This window comes from Ranitomeya variabilis, chromosome 8 (genome assembly GCF_051348905.1).
Source record: "Ranitomeya variabilis isolate aRanVar5 chromosome 8, aRanVar5.hap1, whole genome shotgun sequence".
Lineage (NCBI taxonomy): Eukaryota > Metazoa > Chordata > Amphibia > Anura > Dendrobatidae > Ranitomeya > Ranitomeya variabilis.
Genome location: NC_135239.1, coordinates 185,611,029 through 185,629,999, shown reverse-complemented (window position 1 = coordinate 185,629,999; position 18,971 = coordinate 185,611,029). Strand labels below are relative to the sequence as shown.

At 40.3% G+C, this 18,971-nt stretch overlaps 1 protein-coding gene across 1 annotated transcript; it reads left to right on the top strand.

Moving 5' to 3' along the window:
- The first annotated feature begins 827 nt into the window (after positions 1-827).
- On the top strand, positions 828-16,992 carry LOC143787921 (parapinopsin-like). The gene is made up of 4 exons (XM_077277100.1): positions 828-1,132; positions 9,458-9,786; positions 16,010-16,252; positions 16,610-16,992. Exons 1-4 carry the CDS (start codon positions 865-867, stop codon positions 16,745-16,747), a joined length of 978 nt encoding a protein of 325 aa, XP_077133215.1. The 5' UTR covers positions 828-864; the 3' UTR covers positions 16,748-16,992.
- The last annotated feature ends 1,979 nt before the right edge of the window (positions 16,993-18,971 follow it).

Sequence of the window (18,971 nt, the reverse complement as noted above, 5' to 3'; positions counted from 1 at the left end):
TGTGGAGAGGTTGGAGTGTGGTTCAGTGTGTGGACAGGTGTCTTTTATACAGGTAACGACATCACACAGGTGCAATTAATACAGGAGGCTTCTTACAGAAAAACTAACAGGTCTGTGAGAGCCAGAATTCTTTGTGGTTGGTAGGTGATAAAATACTTATTTCATGCATAAAATGCAATTTAATTGTGTAAAAATCATACAATGTGATTTTCTGTTTTTTATTTTTAGATTCTGTCTCTCACAGTTGAAGTTTATATATGATAAAAATTACAGACCTCTCCATTCTTTGTAGGTGGGAAAACTTCCAAAATCGACAGAGTATTAAATACTTATTTTCCCCACTGCATGTATGCCACTAGAAACTAGTGGAGAGTGGAAAAGATGATTCCTAGAAGCTTCATTACATCCACATTCAATAAATTGGATGGATGAGTACGTTACTTATTGACTCAATTCTCACATTCATTTCTTTTCCAAACATTCCCTGTTTATGTTAACGCACGTAATCAATCCTCTAGGAACGGTGGGAAGTCATTCATACAGCCAGGGACAAATCTTGAAAATGCTTTAGAGTAATTAAAAATTTAATGAGAAAGGGGAATTATGTCAAATAAATCCGGATCTTGGGATTTAAGTGTATGATAATCTGTGTCATATCATTTGTTGATAATATCACCGGAGACTTTACATCTAAAATAATAAAGCCATGATAAGTCATAGCTGGTAAATCACACAGTGGGATAGGGACCTGGCTGTGAATCCTACCAAACTAGCTCATTCTCAAAGACGGAGATGGCTGAAGAAGATACCCAACAGCCGATGATGAACTTCAGCAATGGGGTGAACGAGGCTGAAAAGGTCCTCATGCCCAGGATCGGTTACACCATCTTGGCTATGATAATGGCCATATTTTGTACTGCATCTATAATCCTCAATGTTACAGTCATTATAGTGACAATGAAATATCGGCATCTGCGGCACCCCATCAACTACTCCTTAGTCAACCTTGCAGTAGCCGACCTAGGCGTGACCATCCTGGGAGGTCTACTGACCGTAGAAACCAACGCGGTTGGCTACTTCAACCTCGGAAGAATTGGCTGTGTTATAGAAGGGTTTGCGGTGGCATTTTTTGGTGAGTAATTTCCCCTTATAATATTATATGATATACAGTATATATGTATAACTTGTGTGACCCTACAAATCTTGCAAAACAGAAGTATAAAGTAACACAACATTTGGATAATAAAATTGCAACGAAAAGCTACAGAAATGCACCAAAAATGTCGGAAACATGTTTTCGACTCTGCAGTTTTCATCCCTTTTTGGTATGTCATGTTTTTCATAAAAGTGCTTTGTTTTTTATACTTTCTGGTATTTGGCTTTGACAAAACCACATTGATACAGTCCTATAAAAAAAACTGGGATACAAACTTGCGTGCATGCAGCATGTAAGCGAATGTTCATACTGGCCACTGAACAGAAAAAAAACAAAGACAGAAACATACTGATTGCATACCCTGCAGTAAATAAATAAATAGCATAGTGCATGAAAATAATATAGGCTACTTAGTTAACATGTTTTTTTATTTTAAAAAAATGTGAAAGCCATCCAGCCTCATCACGGTGACCGTAATTGGGACAGTCCTAACTCTAATATTAAAAACTTTCCCGTTTGTCAAGTGACATGCATGTAGATAAGGGCTGAGAAGGACTGGGTCAAATTAGCAGACACACAGCCATGGGAGACCACATCAATATAATGTCCAGCTCAAGAAAATTGATATAGTCTGTGGAGACCCAGCATTGTATCTTAATTAACCAGATGACTATTTTTAACAAGTCAGAAAGAATAGACTGTTATCTATATGTTGACTTTTCAATTGAAACATTTCTAATCCTATGTGGATTACATGTGTTTCCTCAGCAGAAACACGCTAAAATAACATATGCATTTTTTACATTCGAATATTCTGCATCTAATGTAATTTTATGGGTAAAATCCGAACATAAAACTCAACGTATCTATATAAAAAAGCTAAAGAAATGAACTGGGATACAAACTGGTATGCATGCAGCATGTAAGCGCATGTTCATACTGGCCACTGAACAGAAAAGAAAGACAGAAACATATTGATTGCATACCCTACAGTAATTAAGTAAATAGCATAGTGCATGAAAATAATGTACAGTGCTTAGTTAACGTGTTTTTTTATTTAAAAAAAAAATGCGAAAGCCATCCCACCTCTTCACAGTGACTCTAATTGGGACATTCCTAACTCTAACATTAAAAACTTTCCCATTTGTCAAGCGACATGCATGTAGGTAAGGGCTGAAAAGGACTGGGTCCAACTAGCAGACACACAGCCATGGGAGACCACATCAATATAATGTCCAGCTCAAGAAAATTGATACAGTCTGTGGAGACCCAGCATTGTATCTTAATTATCCAGACGACTATGTTTAACAAGTCAGAAAGAATAGACTATTATCTATATGTTGACTTTTCAATTGAAACATTTATAATCCTATGTGGATTACATGTATTTCCTCAGCGGAAACACGCTAATATAACGTATGAATTTTTTATCTGCGGATTTTCTGCTTCTAATGTAATTTTATGGGTAAAATCCAGACATAAAACCCAACGTATCCGCAAGGGAAATTCAAATGTTGCAGTTTTCTAACACGCACCATTAAAAAGTAAATAAAAAGCACAGCGGCTATAAGATTGCTATAAATCCCATCCACATCATTGGAAATGTAAAACGCTGCATTTTGTGCTCAGCAAAAATATGCAGCGTTAAAAACTCACCAAAAACTCATCATAGGAGCTGAACAAAAATAACTCACACGACTGAATAAAAAAAAAATCTTCAAGAGTTTCATTAATATAAGTGGGACGATTTTTTTTCGCACTTGTCATCCGTTTTGTATAGCATTTATTAATCATGTACATGACCATTTTGTTTCCTATGTTACAGAATTGCAATGTATCTGTAAAAATCAGGTGCTATATTGTGGGATTTTTTTTCCTGCATGAATGGGTGAGACTCATCTGACTTACGGTACAAACTGCGATTAATTTCAAAGATTCGGTCAGTGAAAAATATCGGTCATCTGCATCACCCCATTGAATAACATTGATCCATTTTTTTTTTCATGGAGGTCACTTGGACCAAAAATTCGGTCACATGAACGATCCCTAAAGGGAAGTATCTGCATTTGATTTCCTAACATCTGTTCTTCCAAAATCACCGAATCACCCCTGCCCATAAGAGAAACACCACAGCGATGAAGACTTTGGATGGAACCTTCGCCGCGCTGATACATTTTATTGTTTATGAATGATAAGCAAATGTAAACCAGAATGTGCAAGGCAAATATACTAAAATCACAGGCCTCATTATGCAGAATCAGCTCCTATAAATGGTATAACTGAGATATAACTGCAAAAGGCAGAAAGGCATATATCCGAAATATGTCCTCCTGCCAGGACATTTTTTTATACTAAAATGCATGCAGTATGGGCTAAAAATCATTTTTCCATTTGGATTTCTATTAAAAAAAAGGTGCGATGTTTGGATTTTACAGACATTGCTGGTTGCAGAATGAGATAACTGAGAATCGGTCAGTGAGCTCATTCTGACTGGGAGTTCATATCTCTTTTATCTGTCTTTTATCTGAGATCCACTCAGCCAATTTATGACCAGAAAGTTGAGCTCAGCATTGATGTGGTCATAAATCATCTAAAAAAAGTTCAGTTAAAGTTCACTGATGGATTCTCAGTTGTCTCATTCCGCAGCCATCACAGCAAAACAAACAAGCCTTTAAAGGCCAAATTATGCAACATTTTCAATGATGCCCATTTAAGTAAAAAAAAAAAACTATGACCAACAGTGTCTTTACCATTTAAAAATATCACTCAATCTACCTTTCCATTGTTTTCTGACTGCCACATAACATTAAAATAAGTATAAAATGGGTTGATTATGTTGATAGATCAGACATGGCCTCTGCCATAAAATGGTCTCTAGAGCAGGGGTAGGCAATTAATTTTCATGAGGGGCCACATGAGAGACTGTGACTGCTGTGGAGGGCTGAACCAATAGGCTGAAATTAATTCCTATTAATATCTATATTAACATATTCATTATCATTATTATTTTTTATAAATATTAATTCTATCATTTAATATTGAGTAGAAGTAAGTATCCTGACATCCCCTAAATGCCATGAGACCACACACAGCCCCCTCTATACACTATATGAGCCCCCCACACGTCAGCAGTTTTTTTGCTATTTAATCTGAGGGCAGCATGATGTAGAGGCAGAGAGCTTTATTCCAGGAATGTGTTACTTGCTGTAGTTTCAAAACAATCAGTGTTTTATCAGCTGGAGATTATCATTAGAGGACTAGGTGTCGCCAACTAATCTGTGTAACCCCACCCCTGTTATGACCCCAATGGCAGAGGGTCTCAGAAATAGTTTCTAAGTCTGCAAACACAAAAACCAGCTCATAGGGCAGTGGTAACTGATCTGACCATATATCTAATCCTAGCACCACAAATAACAGCAGCCGGGGAACGTGCCTACGTTGATTCTAGACGTCTCGCACCAGCCGGAGAACTAACTGACCCTAGAAGGGAAAAGAAAGACCTTTCTTGCCTCCAGAGAAAAGACCCCAAAAGTTGGATACAAGCCCCCAACAAATAATAACGGTGAGGTAAGAGGAAAAGACAAACGTAAGGATGAGCTAGGTATTTAGCAAAGAGAGGCCCACTAGCTAATAGCAGAATATAGTAAGATAACTTATATGGTCAGCAAAAACCCTATCAAAAATATCCACGCTGGATATTCAAGAACCCCCGAACCGTCTAACGGCCCGGGGGGAGAACACCAGCCCCCTAGAGCTTCCAGCAAGGTCAGGAATCACATTTAGTACAAGCTGGACAAAAATGAGAGCAAGCAAATAACCCAAAAAACAAAGAAGCAGGACTTAGCTTAATTTTGCACGAACCAGGACCAGCAGATAGGAGCAAACAAAAAGGATCTGATTACAACGATGCCAGGCACTGGACTAAGGATCCAGGAGGTTTATATAGCAACACCCCTGGACTAACGACCCAGGTGGGTGCAAACTGAGGAAAGAAAATCCCAGAGTCATATCACTAATAACCACCAGAGGGAGCCAAGAAGTCTAATTCACAACACACCCCCAACACTGATTGGCAGCTTGGTGACAGTGTACGCAGGAAGCGGCCAATCAGGGGTGTGGGCAGGGTTACACAGAGCTCAGCAGTCTACCTCGACAGCAGAGAAAACAGGGATTCTATCAAACCTGCAGCAAGAAGCCCAGTAAGTGACACATCGCTGAAATCAGGCTCTCGGCCCATACATAATGCTGCTCTCAGATTACATGCTGATGGATTCCCTTTAGTAGCATATACTATCCAATCTAACGCCAGCCCTGGGTATTGATTTTAATTGAGAATCCTGAGAACTGATGGGTGCTTACTATATAAATGACCATCTAGGCTTAATTTGTGATTCTAAGAGTAACTTTTCTTCTTGTGGAGAGTGGCATTCCTGGCTTGCCAGTGTAAGGAGACTTATAAGCCATGTATGGCTTACAAGCCTCCTTATACTACCATGCTAGACATGTCCTTAAGAAAAAATGTTACGCCTTATATCCCAGCTAGAAGCCCCTCATACAGGCAAATCAGATCTCACGCTTTGCACTTAGTAGGGGTAACACCCCGAAACACGTGTCTGCAAATTGAGATTCTGGTTTGGCTTTTGTCCTGAGTCATGTGGCAAGGCTCATTCATATACAGATGGTTTCTTCACAGCAGAGAAAGGGTGATGGAGCCGCCATTCCTCCCCTCCATTATGGCTTGTCCCCCTCCCATAGAAAGTAATGTAAGACATTGGCATATAATGTAACTTTCTGCCAATCTCGTCCCTTGGGCTAATCACGTTGGGGTATATTTCCTCTTATTTGAAGGCATCTTACAAATATTTCGAATTTTATATTCCGTGACTTTGAATATTCTCCATTTCTCTCATTTAATAACCCTATTAATTCACATTAGGACATCGTTCCGAGGCTTCCTTTATGGTAAACACAGATAGTGTTATTAAATCCAGCGCAATGTTCGCCATCAGTCCAGAGTTAATATGAAGTAACCTTTCCAGACATTTGTTCTTTAATACTGTCGGTAAGGAAAGTTAATTTGATTTTTTTCAGCTTAGCGTGACACATATCTTTCATTTTACAAGCCATAAATTCATTTTATAAAGCCATTTACCTTTTCTTCTGGAAAGCCTACCGGAATTGTGAGCAGTCCGACTCGTGGGTTTAGACGCAGGAGCTAGGACTGATCTTCCAGGCTACACGCTATAAATATGCTCCGGAGACTATTAGACATAAACTGAAGGTATAAAACTGGAATGGTTACAAGAGGACCAGCTACTTCAGCTTCTTGGCCGTCTCCATAAATCACACATTGTACTGAACTTCCACAAAGCTGATGTGCAGAGCGATAAATCCAGGCACCCGCTGGATTAAATACCATCGAGATAGACATTAAAGAACATCCATCTACAACATACATCCGCTGCGACTTAATAGATGGATAGCTCTTATAAAAATAAGCACTTTTGCAATTTACTGCCTATTAAAATTTGCAGCCGTTCTTGAGATATTAACACTTTTGTTTGTAGCTTGTTGCCAAGGAGACCGACCACCGCTGCTGTCGTCCGCTTTGTAAGCGCTGCCATTGAAGCTGACCAGAATAAGTAACTTCAGCAATACCAGTTAGTTTCAAAACAATGCTTACAAGCTCAACAGAAAAGAGTTTGTAAGCACTGCACGTGTTCTACTGTCTAGCAGCGTTGGTCGGTCTCCAAGGCAACGAGCTATAAATAAAAGTGTTAATATCTCAAAAATGGCTGAAAATTTTGATAAGTAGTAAATTGCAAAATTGCTTGTCTTTCTAAGCACTATCCGATAACACCCATATATGAATCCTTTAAATCAGGGATCTTAAACTGTTTGCAATGTTCAATGAAAAGGTTCAAAATTTTTGCAATATCGCTAAAAACAAAACTTTTCCTTAAACATATTCAAGCACTAAGTGCGCTGCTAATTGTAGAAAAAAATGTTTCGACCAAGGTCTCATTCACAAACCCGTCCTATTTCTCACATGTGAAAAAAAATCATGATCACATTTTCATCAGCGTTTGATCAGTTTTTTACATCAGTAATTTTTGCATATGTAGAAAAAAAAATAAAGTTTGCAAAAGCATTACAATGTGAAAAATACACAACACACAGAGGGCAGCCATATAAAAATGTATCCATGACTCCAATCCCTTGGTAGATAAAGATATGCCCTTAGGCCTCATTCAGACGTTCATTTTTCACATACGTGTTCTAACTGTATTTTTCATAGAACCCATTGTAGTCTACGGGGCTGTTCACATGACTGTGCTTTGATCCGAGCTATTAAAGGGAATCTGTCACCTAATTTTTGGCCTATAAGCTGAGTCCACCGCAACTAGGGGCTTATCTATAGCATTCTGCAATGCTGTAGATAAGCCCCCGATGTATCCTGAAAGATAAGAAAAACAAGTTATATTATACTCACCCAGGGGCGGTCCGGTGCGATCCGGGTCCGATGGGCGTCAAGGTCTGACGCCTCCTATCTTCATACGCTGACGTCCTCTTTAATTCCTGCCGTGGCTCCGGCGCAGGCATACTTTTTCTGACCTTTTGACCAAGGCAGGAAGACAAGAAGAGGACGTCATCGCATGAAGATGGGAGGCCCCGGACCTTGACGCCCATCGGACCGGACCGCCCCTAGGTGAGTCTAATCTCACTTGTTTTTCTTCTCTTTCAGGATACATCGGGGGCTTATCTACAGTATTACAGAATGTTTAGAAAATGCAAAACACCAAAAACAAGGTAGAAACTATAAAGTAATTATAAACAATTAATTATATAGATCAGTGATAATGACTACCCTTGGTGTTAAAGCAAAAATAGAAAAGTGGCAACCACTCACAACCAGAAACCAAACCAACCACCAGAACGAAGGATGCACCAGGAAGACCATACTGAATCATATAAAATAACATCTTTATTAATTAATAGCAGCGATACAGAATAATAAAATCAATAGATAAGCAAATTGTGTGCGAAACAGGACAGTCTATATTCGATAATTAAAAGGAAAAATAAACCCTTAAGCACAATTAGTATAATGATCACTCGTATATCTGTGCAAGGTAATTAATCCCCAGAATTGGGGTAAATAGTTCCCTGAAAATTTTTTATATAAAAGACAAAATAAATGCCAAGTGGAAAAATCAACCATAAAACAATGTGCAATGATGCAAAAAAGTATAAAGTGCAAAAGAAGTAAACTAGGGAAAGGGTCCACTCATACATATATGAACCTCCCTTAAACACTAAACAGTGCTACACCAAAACAAAGTGCTAAGTGCACATAGTGTGTAATCCAGGGACACTATTAATAATCATTACCTTAGGGCACCTCACCGTCCTGGATACGCGCACACACCCGACGCAATTCCTTCATGAGGGGGTGCATTATAGAACACTACAGATAAGCCCCTGATGGCGGTGGCCGCAGCTTATAGGCCAATAATGGGGTGACAGATTCCCTTTAATCAAACTCGTCTTTTCAGATCAATAGGTCTGTAAAAAAAAAAATGGAAAGCACACAGATGCCAGGCATTTTTGCAATTTATATCTTAACTTTTTATAAGGCCTCATTCACATGCCAGATTTTTCCACATCTGATAAAAACTGTCAGATTATTCTAATCAGTCTTTGATCAGGGTGTAGTCTGAGTGTAGTCAATTTTCCTCATATGTGGAGAGAAAAAAAAAACAGTTTCTCCACCTTCTCCATTCTGACAGGCCATGAAAATATCGAACCCCACTCGGATGTCATCCAAGTGCAGTCTGATTTTTTTCATGGCCCCATAGGCTTGATATTTTCCACGGACTATTTGGTCTGAGGAAAAAATTGGAGCACAGCACCATAAAATATCATAGGTTCCTGGGCAGGGGAGGAAGGAAAAAGAGTATACAGACAGGACATATTCTGATTTCTGTGAGGTAAAACATATTTTAAAAAAAGGTACGGAAATGTTTTACCTCACAGAAAGCAGATTAAAAAAAGGTAGGGAAATGTTTTACCTCACAGAAAGCAGACGTGTACGGCTCCGTGTTCTGAGTATGATCTGATGTTTTATCGGATCACATTCAGACAGAAAATATAGTTGTATCCACAAGCCCTTATAGGCATGTATCACCCGTGACCAGTCCGTACTTCTCGGACTGCGAATTCAGCTCTAGCCACTTTTACATGTGAAGAATATACCGGCTGTCATTCCTTATCATTACCTGTTGTTGTTTTTTTTTGCAGGAATCACTGCCCTTTGCACAATTGCTGTCATAGCTGTGGATCGTGTCTTTGTAGTATGTAAACCTATGGGGACCCTGACCTTCACCCCGAGACAGGCCGTGGCGGGCATAGCCATGGCCTGGACTTGGTCCTTCGTATGGAATACTCCACCTCTCTTTGGCTGGGGCAGCTATCAGCTGGAAGGAGTCGAAACGTCCTGCGCCCCTGACTGGTACAGCACTGACCCGGTCAATATGTCCTACATCGTCAGCTTTTTCTGCTTTTGCTTTGCAATCCCGTTCCTTATAATCATGGCCTCTTACGGATACCTCATGTGGACTCTGCGGCAGGTAATCACTCCCATCATTTCACCAAGTTCCTCTGCATTCCAGCTCATCTTTTACCTTCTGAACACGGCAGCGTTTATGGTCATTTTTGGCCAATTTTCAACCTTACCATGACGTTGAATTTCGAGCCGATTAGTTAGTCTGACTGTATCCATCTGACAGCATGCAGACCAGCAAGTGACACATCGCTGGAATCAGAGTCTCAGTCCCTACATCATGCTGATTTCAGATTACATAAAACCTGGTGACAGATTCCATTTAAGTTAAAAAAAAAAGTCCCTAAAGATAGACAATCCCTAATGCAAAATCTATACAAAGGCCCTCACTTACAATTTATATCACTGGTCGTAGAGGGTCTATAGGGGAACATTGGGCACCAGGCTATAACCTCAGCTCAATCTTTTAGTTACACCACTTCATTAGTTCAGCTTAGTTATTAGGAAACTATTTTTGCAGTTATCTGTCTATGGAGGAGTTAAAAGACTTGGATAATTTTAGCTAAAGAACAAGAAAGAAGGAAAATAAAATTAACATAATGGGTGAACTGCGACAGAGAAAAAAAACCTGACAGAATATGGGTAAAAAGTTGAAAAGAAATGAAAGGTAATAATTACCGTATGAAGATAACAGAACTAGAAATGAGACCTTGTCTGTCTCTCCAATTCTAGTTCAATTTTTTACCGATGAAATTTGCACTAAGGGCTCATTTCCACTGGCGAGGAAAACGGACGAGTGCAATCCGATAAAAAATCGGATTGCACTCGGACCAATGTTATTCAATAGGTGTCTTTTCATTTGCGATTTTTTTCTCGGCCGAAATCGGACTGAGAAAAAAATCACAGCTTGCTGCGATTTGCTGCGAGTCTCGGACGAGACTCGCCAATGCAAGTCAATGGGTGCGAGAAAAAAATCGCACAGCACTCGCACCATGCGAGTTCTGTCCGATTTTTACGCACCGGTGTCCTTTGAAAAGCCGGCAATTCAGCGCGGTGTACAGTAAAATCACACTGACGGGTTAGAATAGACTAGATATATACACATAGAATGTGTATATATACATATATATATGTCAGTGAGACACCTATATATGTATATTTATATTTAATGCAGCGCTAGAGAGCATTAAAGCCGCTAATTCAATTGCCGGCTTTTGCTCTCTCCTTCACAAACCCGACATGATATGAGACATGGTTTACATACAGTAAACCATCTCATATCCCCTTTTTTTTTGCATATTCCACACTACTAATGTTAGTAGTGTGTATGTGCAAAATTTCAGCGCTGTAGCTGCTCAAATAAAGGGTTAAATGGCGGAAAAAATTGGCGTGGGCTCCCGCGCAATTTTCTCCGCCAGAGTGGTAAAGCCAGTGACTGAGGGCAGATATTAATAGCCAGGAGAGGGTCCATGGTTATTGGCCCCCCCTGGCTACAAACATCTGCCCCCAGCCACCCCAGAAAAGGCGCATCTTCCCACTCCCTGTAGCGGTGGGATATGGGGTAATGAAGGGTTAATGCCACCTTGCTATTGTAAGGTGACATTAAGCCAGATTAATAATGGAGAGGCGTCAATTATGACACCTATCCATTATTAATCCAATTGTTTAAAAGGGTTAAAAAACACACACACACATGATTTAAAAGTATTTTAATGAAATAAACACAGCGGTTGTTTTAATATTTTATTGCTCTCTCAATCCATTAGGAAACCCTCGCTTGGCAAAACAATAAACGCACAAAATACATACCCTCTGTTGAACCGTCACGTCCCACGAGGTAATCCATGATCTGAAGGGGTTAAAATAATTTACAAGCAGGAGCCCTGCTAATGCAGCGGTGTGCTCCTGCTTGTAATTCCCCGGCGAATGAATGAAATGTAGGTCATTGACCTACATTTCCTTCAGTGGCGGTGATGCGCCCCCTGGTGGATGTCCTCATATGACCTGGAGCGTGGGAAAAAGTTCCCAGGCTGCAGTTCATGAGAACATCCAGCAGGGGCGCCTCACCGCGACTCAATGTAAGTACAGATCACTGCTTTCCTTTCAGCACCCGGGGATTACAGGCACGAGCGAGTGGTTTATCGCAGCTCGTGCCTGTAATATTAGTTAATCCCTTCAGATGGATTACTTCGTGGGACATGATCTGACATCAGAAGGTATGTATCTTGTGCGTTTATTATTTTGCCAAGCGAGGGTGTTGCTGATGGATTGAGAGAGCAATAAATTATTAAAACAACCTGTTTGTTTCTTTCATTAAAATACTTTTTAATCATGTGTGTGTGTGTGTGTGTGTGTTTTTTAACCCTTTCAGACAAATGGATTAATAATGGATAGGTGTCATAATTGACGCCTCTCCATTATTAATCTGGCTTAATGTCACCTTACAATAGCAAGGTGGCATTAACCCTTCATTACCCCACATCCCACCGCTACACGGGAGTGGGAAGAGAGTGGCCAAGTGCCAGAATAGGCGCATCTTCCAGATGTGCCTTTTCTGGGGTGGCTGGGGGCAGATGTTTTTAGCCACGGGGGGGCCAATAACCATGGACCCTCTCCTGGCTATTAATATCTGCCCTCAGTCACTGGCTTTACCACTCTGGCGGAGAAAATTGCGCGGGAGCCCACGCCAATTTTTTCCGCCATTTAACCCTTTATTTTAGCAGCTACAGCGCTGAAATTTTGCACATACACACTACTAACATTAGTAGTGTGGAATATGCAAAAAAAATGGGGATATGAGATGGTTTACTGTATGTAAACCATGTCTCATATCCTGTCGGGTTTGTGAAGGAGAAGGAAAAAGCCGGCAATTGAATTAGAGGCTTTAATGCTATCTAGCGCTGCATTAAATATAAATATACATATATAGGTGTCTCACTGACATGTATATATGTATATATACACATTCTATGTGCATATATCTACTCTATTCTAACCTGTCAGTGTGATTTTACTGTACACGGCGCTGATTTGCCGGCTTTTCAAAGGACACTGGTGCGTAAAAATCGGACAGCAATACGGATGTCATACTGATGTCATACGGATGATGCGATTAAAAATCGCATTGCACTCGCATGACACTCGCATGACAATCGCATACGTTACATCCGTTTTTTCGGTCCAGATTACGGACCGATTTGTCTCTCGGCAGTGGAAATGTACCCTAATTCATCCTTTTATGACAAGTGACTTTAATACTTAGTAGATCACCTCTGGCTGTTGTAACCTGCTGCAAATATGATGCATAGCCAAACAACAGCTTCTAGCAGTATTTCTTAGGAATCTTAACCAATTCCTTATGGGCAAAGGCCTCCAGTTCACTAATATTCTTGGATTTTCCACATCTGCCACCTTCTTCAAATTCATCCTAAAATTTTCAATGGTGTCGAAGCCAAGCAACTGTGACTGCCATTCCAGAATCTTTCAAGACTTCTTCTGGAAACAAGAATTGGTTGACTATGAGATATGCTTGGGTTCACTATACTGGGGGAAACTCCAATGGTGCCCAAGCTTCAGTTCAAAGATGGCATGATGTTTTCTCCTAGGGTTTCATGACACTTGAGTGAATTCCTCTTGCTTTCCGCCCACTGCACTTCACCAGTGATAGCAGAACATCACTGAATCCCCACCATACTTCACTGTAGTAATCACCGAGCCTCTGCAATGGTTCCCTGTAGTCATCACCAAGCCACTGCACTGCTTCCCTGTAGTCATCACCAAGCCACTGCACTGCTTCATTGAGAAACTACCATATTTTTCTGCAGGCATCATTGAGACAACACCATGCTTCACAGTAAGCATCACCAAACCACCTCCATATTACACTAAAGGTATCACCAAGCCACCACCATGCTTGACTGTAGGCATCATGAAACTACCACTATGCTTCTCTGTAGGCATCATTGAGCCAACACCGAACCACCCACATCCTTCACTGTAAGCATCACCAAGCAACCGCCATGCTTCACTGTAATGCACATGATGCAATTAATGAAACCATCAACTTTTAGCATCAGGTGTGTTTGAGACAAATGTGTGCTGTTATGAGGAATTCTTTTCAGGGGATTGAATAAGGCCACATTCACACATTTTTGTGTTATGGTTTGTGATTCACACACTGGCCACAGGTCTCTCTACTCAAACACAACTGTCTCAAAGATATATTTGAGGCTGTCAAGTTTGGGTCAGGTGATCCTTGGCCTGTCCGTCCATCGCAATGCATACTCTGAAATAATTCTGCGACTGCGGTAATCAATAAAATGGATATTTTATGGTTGAATTTGGAGAAACCACTTCTTATATTAGTTGTGTCGAGCTATCTAAAATAAAACTCAATAAAAACAAACCACCACCACATTACACTAAAGGTATCACCAAGCCACCACCACGCTTGACTGTAGGCATCATGAAACTACCACTATGCTTCTCTGTAGGCATCATTGAGCCAACACCGAACCACCAACATCCTTCACTGTAAGCATCACCAAGCAACCGACATGCTTCACTGTAACGCACATGATGGAGAAACCACTTCTTATATTAGTTGTGTCGAGCTATCTAAAATAAAACCCAGGAAAAAAAAACAAAATGACCATATATCCTACAGCACATACATAAGTAAATGGTAATGGTGCATGTACATAATATAGGATACTTCATTGGCTGTAAGCCATAATCATCAACATTAATAGAAATAAACAATTGAAATAGATCACTCTGTAATGACTCTATATAATATATGAGTTTCACTTTTTGTATTGAAGAACTGAAATAAATTAACTTTTTGATGATATTCTAATTTTGTGAGAAGCAGTTGTAAAATAGAAGGCGGTAACAGGCCCCGATTTCTCCCTTCTCCCACTGCACCCTCACCCAGTAACCCTGATTCCATGAGTGCTGCAATATTTCATCCGGCTCCGTCTCGCTGCAGCTGTGAAACACATTAAAGTTTTGTAAAGTTGTGTTTTATGTCTATAATTACTACTACGGGTGCAATACAAACAACATTAAGATGACGGAGCGAATGATGCTCATTATTTTCAGCAACATGTTACCTTAATAAATGACTTTAAATTGCCAATGCACCATTTTAATTACCATCCCTATGTTTTTATATTGCAATGATTTTGAATCTCATAGCCGAACATTTATCCCGTTTTTCCCATAAAAGACACATTAATCCACGTCTCCTTCAGAAATGTAAATGAACGGTGGCTGATTTAATACAAGGCAGCGTTATGGAAGCACTTAGCTGGCGCCAGGGGTACGCTATCAGGGTTACACTTGTTAAAATGGCTTCTATTTAAATGTTCCCCGAGGTAAAACATAACTCTGAACCTAAAATTCTTCTAATCTAATCTAATCATCCAGTTTTACTGGAGGAAACTCTATGTGAACTAATGACAACTGCGAGGAAGTAATTACTCTAAGACCATTAATTGCTGCTGGAACTAAAATATGTAAATGTTATATGGTGTGGAAAGTAATACATCTAATACACAGTTTAATTTCCTTTAGCTATTTTTTATGCATGTTACCGAAAATGTTGTATATTTTAAATATTGAGGCTTCTGTCATCATATTGTAATGTTTTAAAAAAACAAAATTCTCCCAAAATATGATTTTTTGGGGGTTGCCCATCGACATTTGGAACAGCGTCTATTCTGGATTTTATTCTACTGTAGTTCCTGAAGCAAAGTGATTTCAGGAGCTCTTTAGCTTTTCTAGTATTATAATAAAAATACTAAAGTTGTCTATACATGTTAAATTATGATTTGACCTTCAAGAACCACTATTAGATCAGCAAAATACAGTACATATATTAAACCCCCCTAAAACACCTCTTTAAGGAGGACCTGTCACCAGGTCAAAAGTGGCTAATTTTTGCTCTTATTTTATTCTCGCTGATCCCCTGAGTATTATGGTTTTTATTTTTGGACAGCTTGTCCTGTAATGATAATGTCCTTCTGATAAAACACTGATTGTGTTGAAACAGCTAAACACAGCCCAGTAAGTGATACATCACTGGAAATGGGGTCTCTGCCCCTATATTATGATGCTCTTAGATTACATAGTAAAAAACCAGCTGACAGATTCCTTATAATAAGTCCAACTATAAAAGATGCCATCAGCGCCCCTGCAAGTAATTCCTTCGTGATCATTGCTGCAGTATATATGGGATTTACAATATATCGTTACCAGTAAAAAAAATATTCTGTGTTTCCCTTTAGATGGCCAAACTGGGAGTAGCAGAAGGAGGAACTACCAGCAAAGCCGAGGTCCAGGTCTCCCGCATGGTCCTAGTGATGATCATGGCATTTCTCATCTGCTGGCTCCCATATGCCGCTTTTGCTATGATGGTTGTTGCAAACCCTGGCATGTATATTGACCCAGTAATAGCAACCGTGCCCATGTACCTGACCAAAACCAGCACCGTATATAACCCAATTATATACATTTTTATGAATAAGCAGGTAAGGACCCTCATCAGGATCAGAAGGTCCATTTATTGCCAAGTTTTCGATCTGGGGAGAATCACTCCCTATTGATTCTAATCGGTAGCATATGTGCAGTATCTGGCCGCGGCCACTATTGCTGCGACAGAGCTATGCAGCTCCGCAACCGATCAGTTCCGGCCACCGGATCACAGGGAACAGCTGATCAGCGGGAGTACCGGGTGTCATACCCCCACCGATCAGACATTGATGATCTATCCTAAGGACTGGCCATCAATGTTACGGTCACAGACAACCCCTTTATGGAAAACTAATATAGGTGGCCGTAGTTCTTACTATCCAGACTAACTATTTCACGTCGACTTGTCTCTGCAGTTCCAGGAATGTGTGATACCTTTTCTGTGCTGTGGTAGGAACCCATGGGCCATCGAGCCATCTGTGTCCGCAGATCAGACGACGTCCAATAACGCAAGCAGCGCCAATTCAAGAAAAGGCCAAGTGTCTCCGGCTTGATATGGGGGTTGGTTGTAGAAATCAATGTGTAATACCCAATGTGGCACAATCCTATTACGTTTTCTGTATACCCAGCTGAAAAGTCCCACGTAGGGCGGAGGATCGGAGTACTAGTAGTAATGACGCCAAATAGATTCCTGGAATTATTTGTGAATATTTCCATCATTTTTAATGAAGATTAGTCCGAATATTAATGGTGAATCCTAAATGTCCATAATGGAACGTGCATTGGTGACGTGATGGCTGCTGAGATCACCGGTCAAATCCAAAGCCTGTTATGTCTCTACGTGTATGAAAATGATCAATGATGGAAAATAAATCAGTATTTTTTAAAGGGAAACGCGAACGTCATATTTTGTTTTTCTATGTGATTATTGAGATGTTTGCATGGGACATTAACGGAATAACGAGCTCTGCGCCACTTTCTGAAACATTTCACTACTCTTCCAACTTTTGCGTCAACCAGGAAAGGAATGGCCAATGTAAGGCGGTGAAATACTTATATAGCTGGATGCATGGTGGAGCCTAAGTAAGCGAACACTGCCACCTAGTGACCAGAGATTATAAGGACGGGAACCAAAAAGAAAGCAAGCAGGAACTAGAAAGTGTGTGTGTGTGTTGCTGGATAGGAAGCAGACGCAGGAGGCACAAGGTCACGTGACAAATTGTATTGCAGTTAGAAACTATACAAAGCCCCTGAGGCCACGGCAGAGGAGGAGTCATCGCCTGGACCTGTGTCAGGTCAGACGAGCTGTACCAGCCGAACTTACCAGTAAAGGCTAAGCAAACACCAGTGAGCTGTTATTAATAGACTGGGAATCTTTTGGGATATTGTCCCTTTTCCCAGATTATTAACATTAGCCCCAAGTGGTCGGCTTTCCCTCTGCTGGTTATCAAAATTACGCGGGAGACCACACCATTTTTAAAATTTAATTCCTAATTTTACAAACAATGTACACAACGGGTGCTGAATACAACTCCCATCATTGTCGTGCTGATCTCAGGGAGACCAGGCGACAATGATGAGAGTTGCCTTCAGCATCCGGCACCTGATAACACTGCGAACTGTAAACTCTTTAAATGTAGCAGTCATAATTGAAGTAAATTTTGCCAAATTTTGTAAGCATGTTTTTTAATTAACAGTACAAATGTTCATCTCAGCATCAAAAATAACTATACAGGAGCAGTCAGATGGCCGTATAAAATGGACGACGATCGCATTGCAGTGCCCAGACTGCTGACCCAAGTGTGACACCATGTATTTTTATGTAGCTGTCATGCTTGGGTGAGGAGAGCCGCCGGCCAGTCCGAGCATAGAGATTCGATCCTTGTATGTCTTATACAGCTGTCTGACGGCGCCCTACAAATACATATAATTTGTGCAAGTATCTAATGCTAGACAATAGTTTGAAAGAGCGTCTGTTACAATATATAAAAAAAATTCAAGTTATTAAAAATTCAATAAAATTGAGCAAAATGGATAATGACATATAGCGTGGGGAAAAAGGAGCTAAAACACAGCACCAAGGCGTCGGGTTCTATATGAATTCTTCCCTATAGCTCTGCTGCTGAGCAAAGCCAATGGCTCCCCCTACTGGCACTAACACCACACTGCCTGTTATACTTACATTATCAATATTTATTTATTTTATTTTCCCATTGCTTCTATATCGCCAACATATTCAACAGTGCTGTACAAAGATTGTCATCATTTGTACCCAAAAGGGGCTTATAATCTGCCTTTCCTTATTTTAGACACACAGACGTGCTGACGATAATTTCATAGAAAGAAAAATTGATTTTTCAGTAAATTTTTAGATTGTGAGGTGGTAAACCATTTTTAATGGAATTTTTTAAAAAAAAACAGTAAGAAAGGTCAAAGTCTTCATGGACTACCCAGGACCTTCACCATTGAAAACAATAAAGGGGTCGTAGGATTCAAGAGAATTTACACAGGCACAGAGGCTCACCCATACAAGAAACGATGTCTGGTCCTGCAGTTCAGTCCCAGCTTCAATGGGACATATCAGCATCTTTTTATTACAGTCGATCACTATGGGTTCCAGCTACCAGACCCCCACGATTCAACTTTAGGAGAGATGGCGAACTATAGAGGATCGCCCTATTAGTAGGACAATTCCCTAGTAGACAGTAAAAATATAAATAGCTGCTACGGCCCACCGGAGAATTCTACGGTCCTCCAAAGGCCCAGTCCAAATGAGAG

What these genes read in the sequence shown, in the direction of transcription:
- LOC143787921 (XM_077277100.1), top strand. Translation starts at nt 865, where the DNA reads ATGCCCAGGATCGGTTACACCATCTTGGCTATGATAATGGCCATATTT. An exon ending in GTTTGCGGTGGCATTTTTTG is followed by an intron (nt 1,133 to 9,457) that starts GTGAGTAATTTC and finishes TTTTTTTTGCAG; the next exon opens with GAATCACTGCCCTTTGCACA. An exon ending in TCATGTGGACTCTGCGGCAG is followed by an intron (nt 9,787 to 16,009) that starts GTAATCACTCCC and finishes GTTTCCCTTTAG; the next exon opens with ATGGCCAAACTGGGAGTAGC.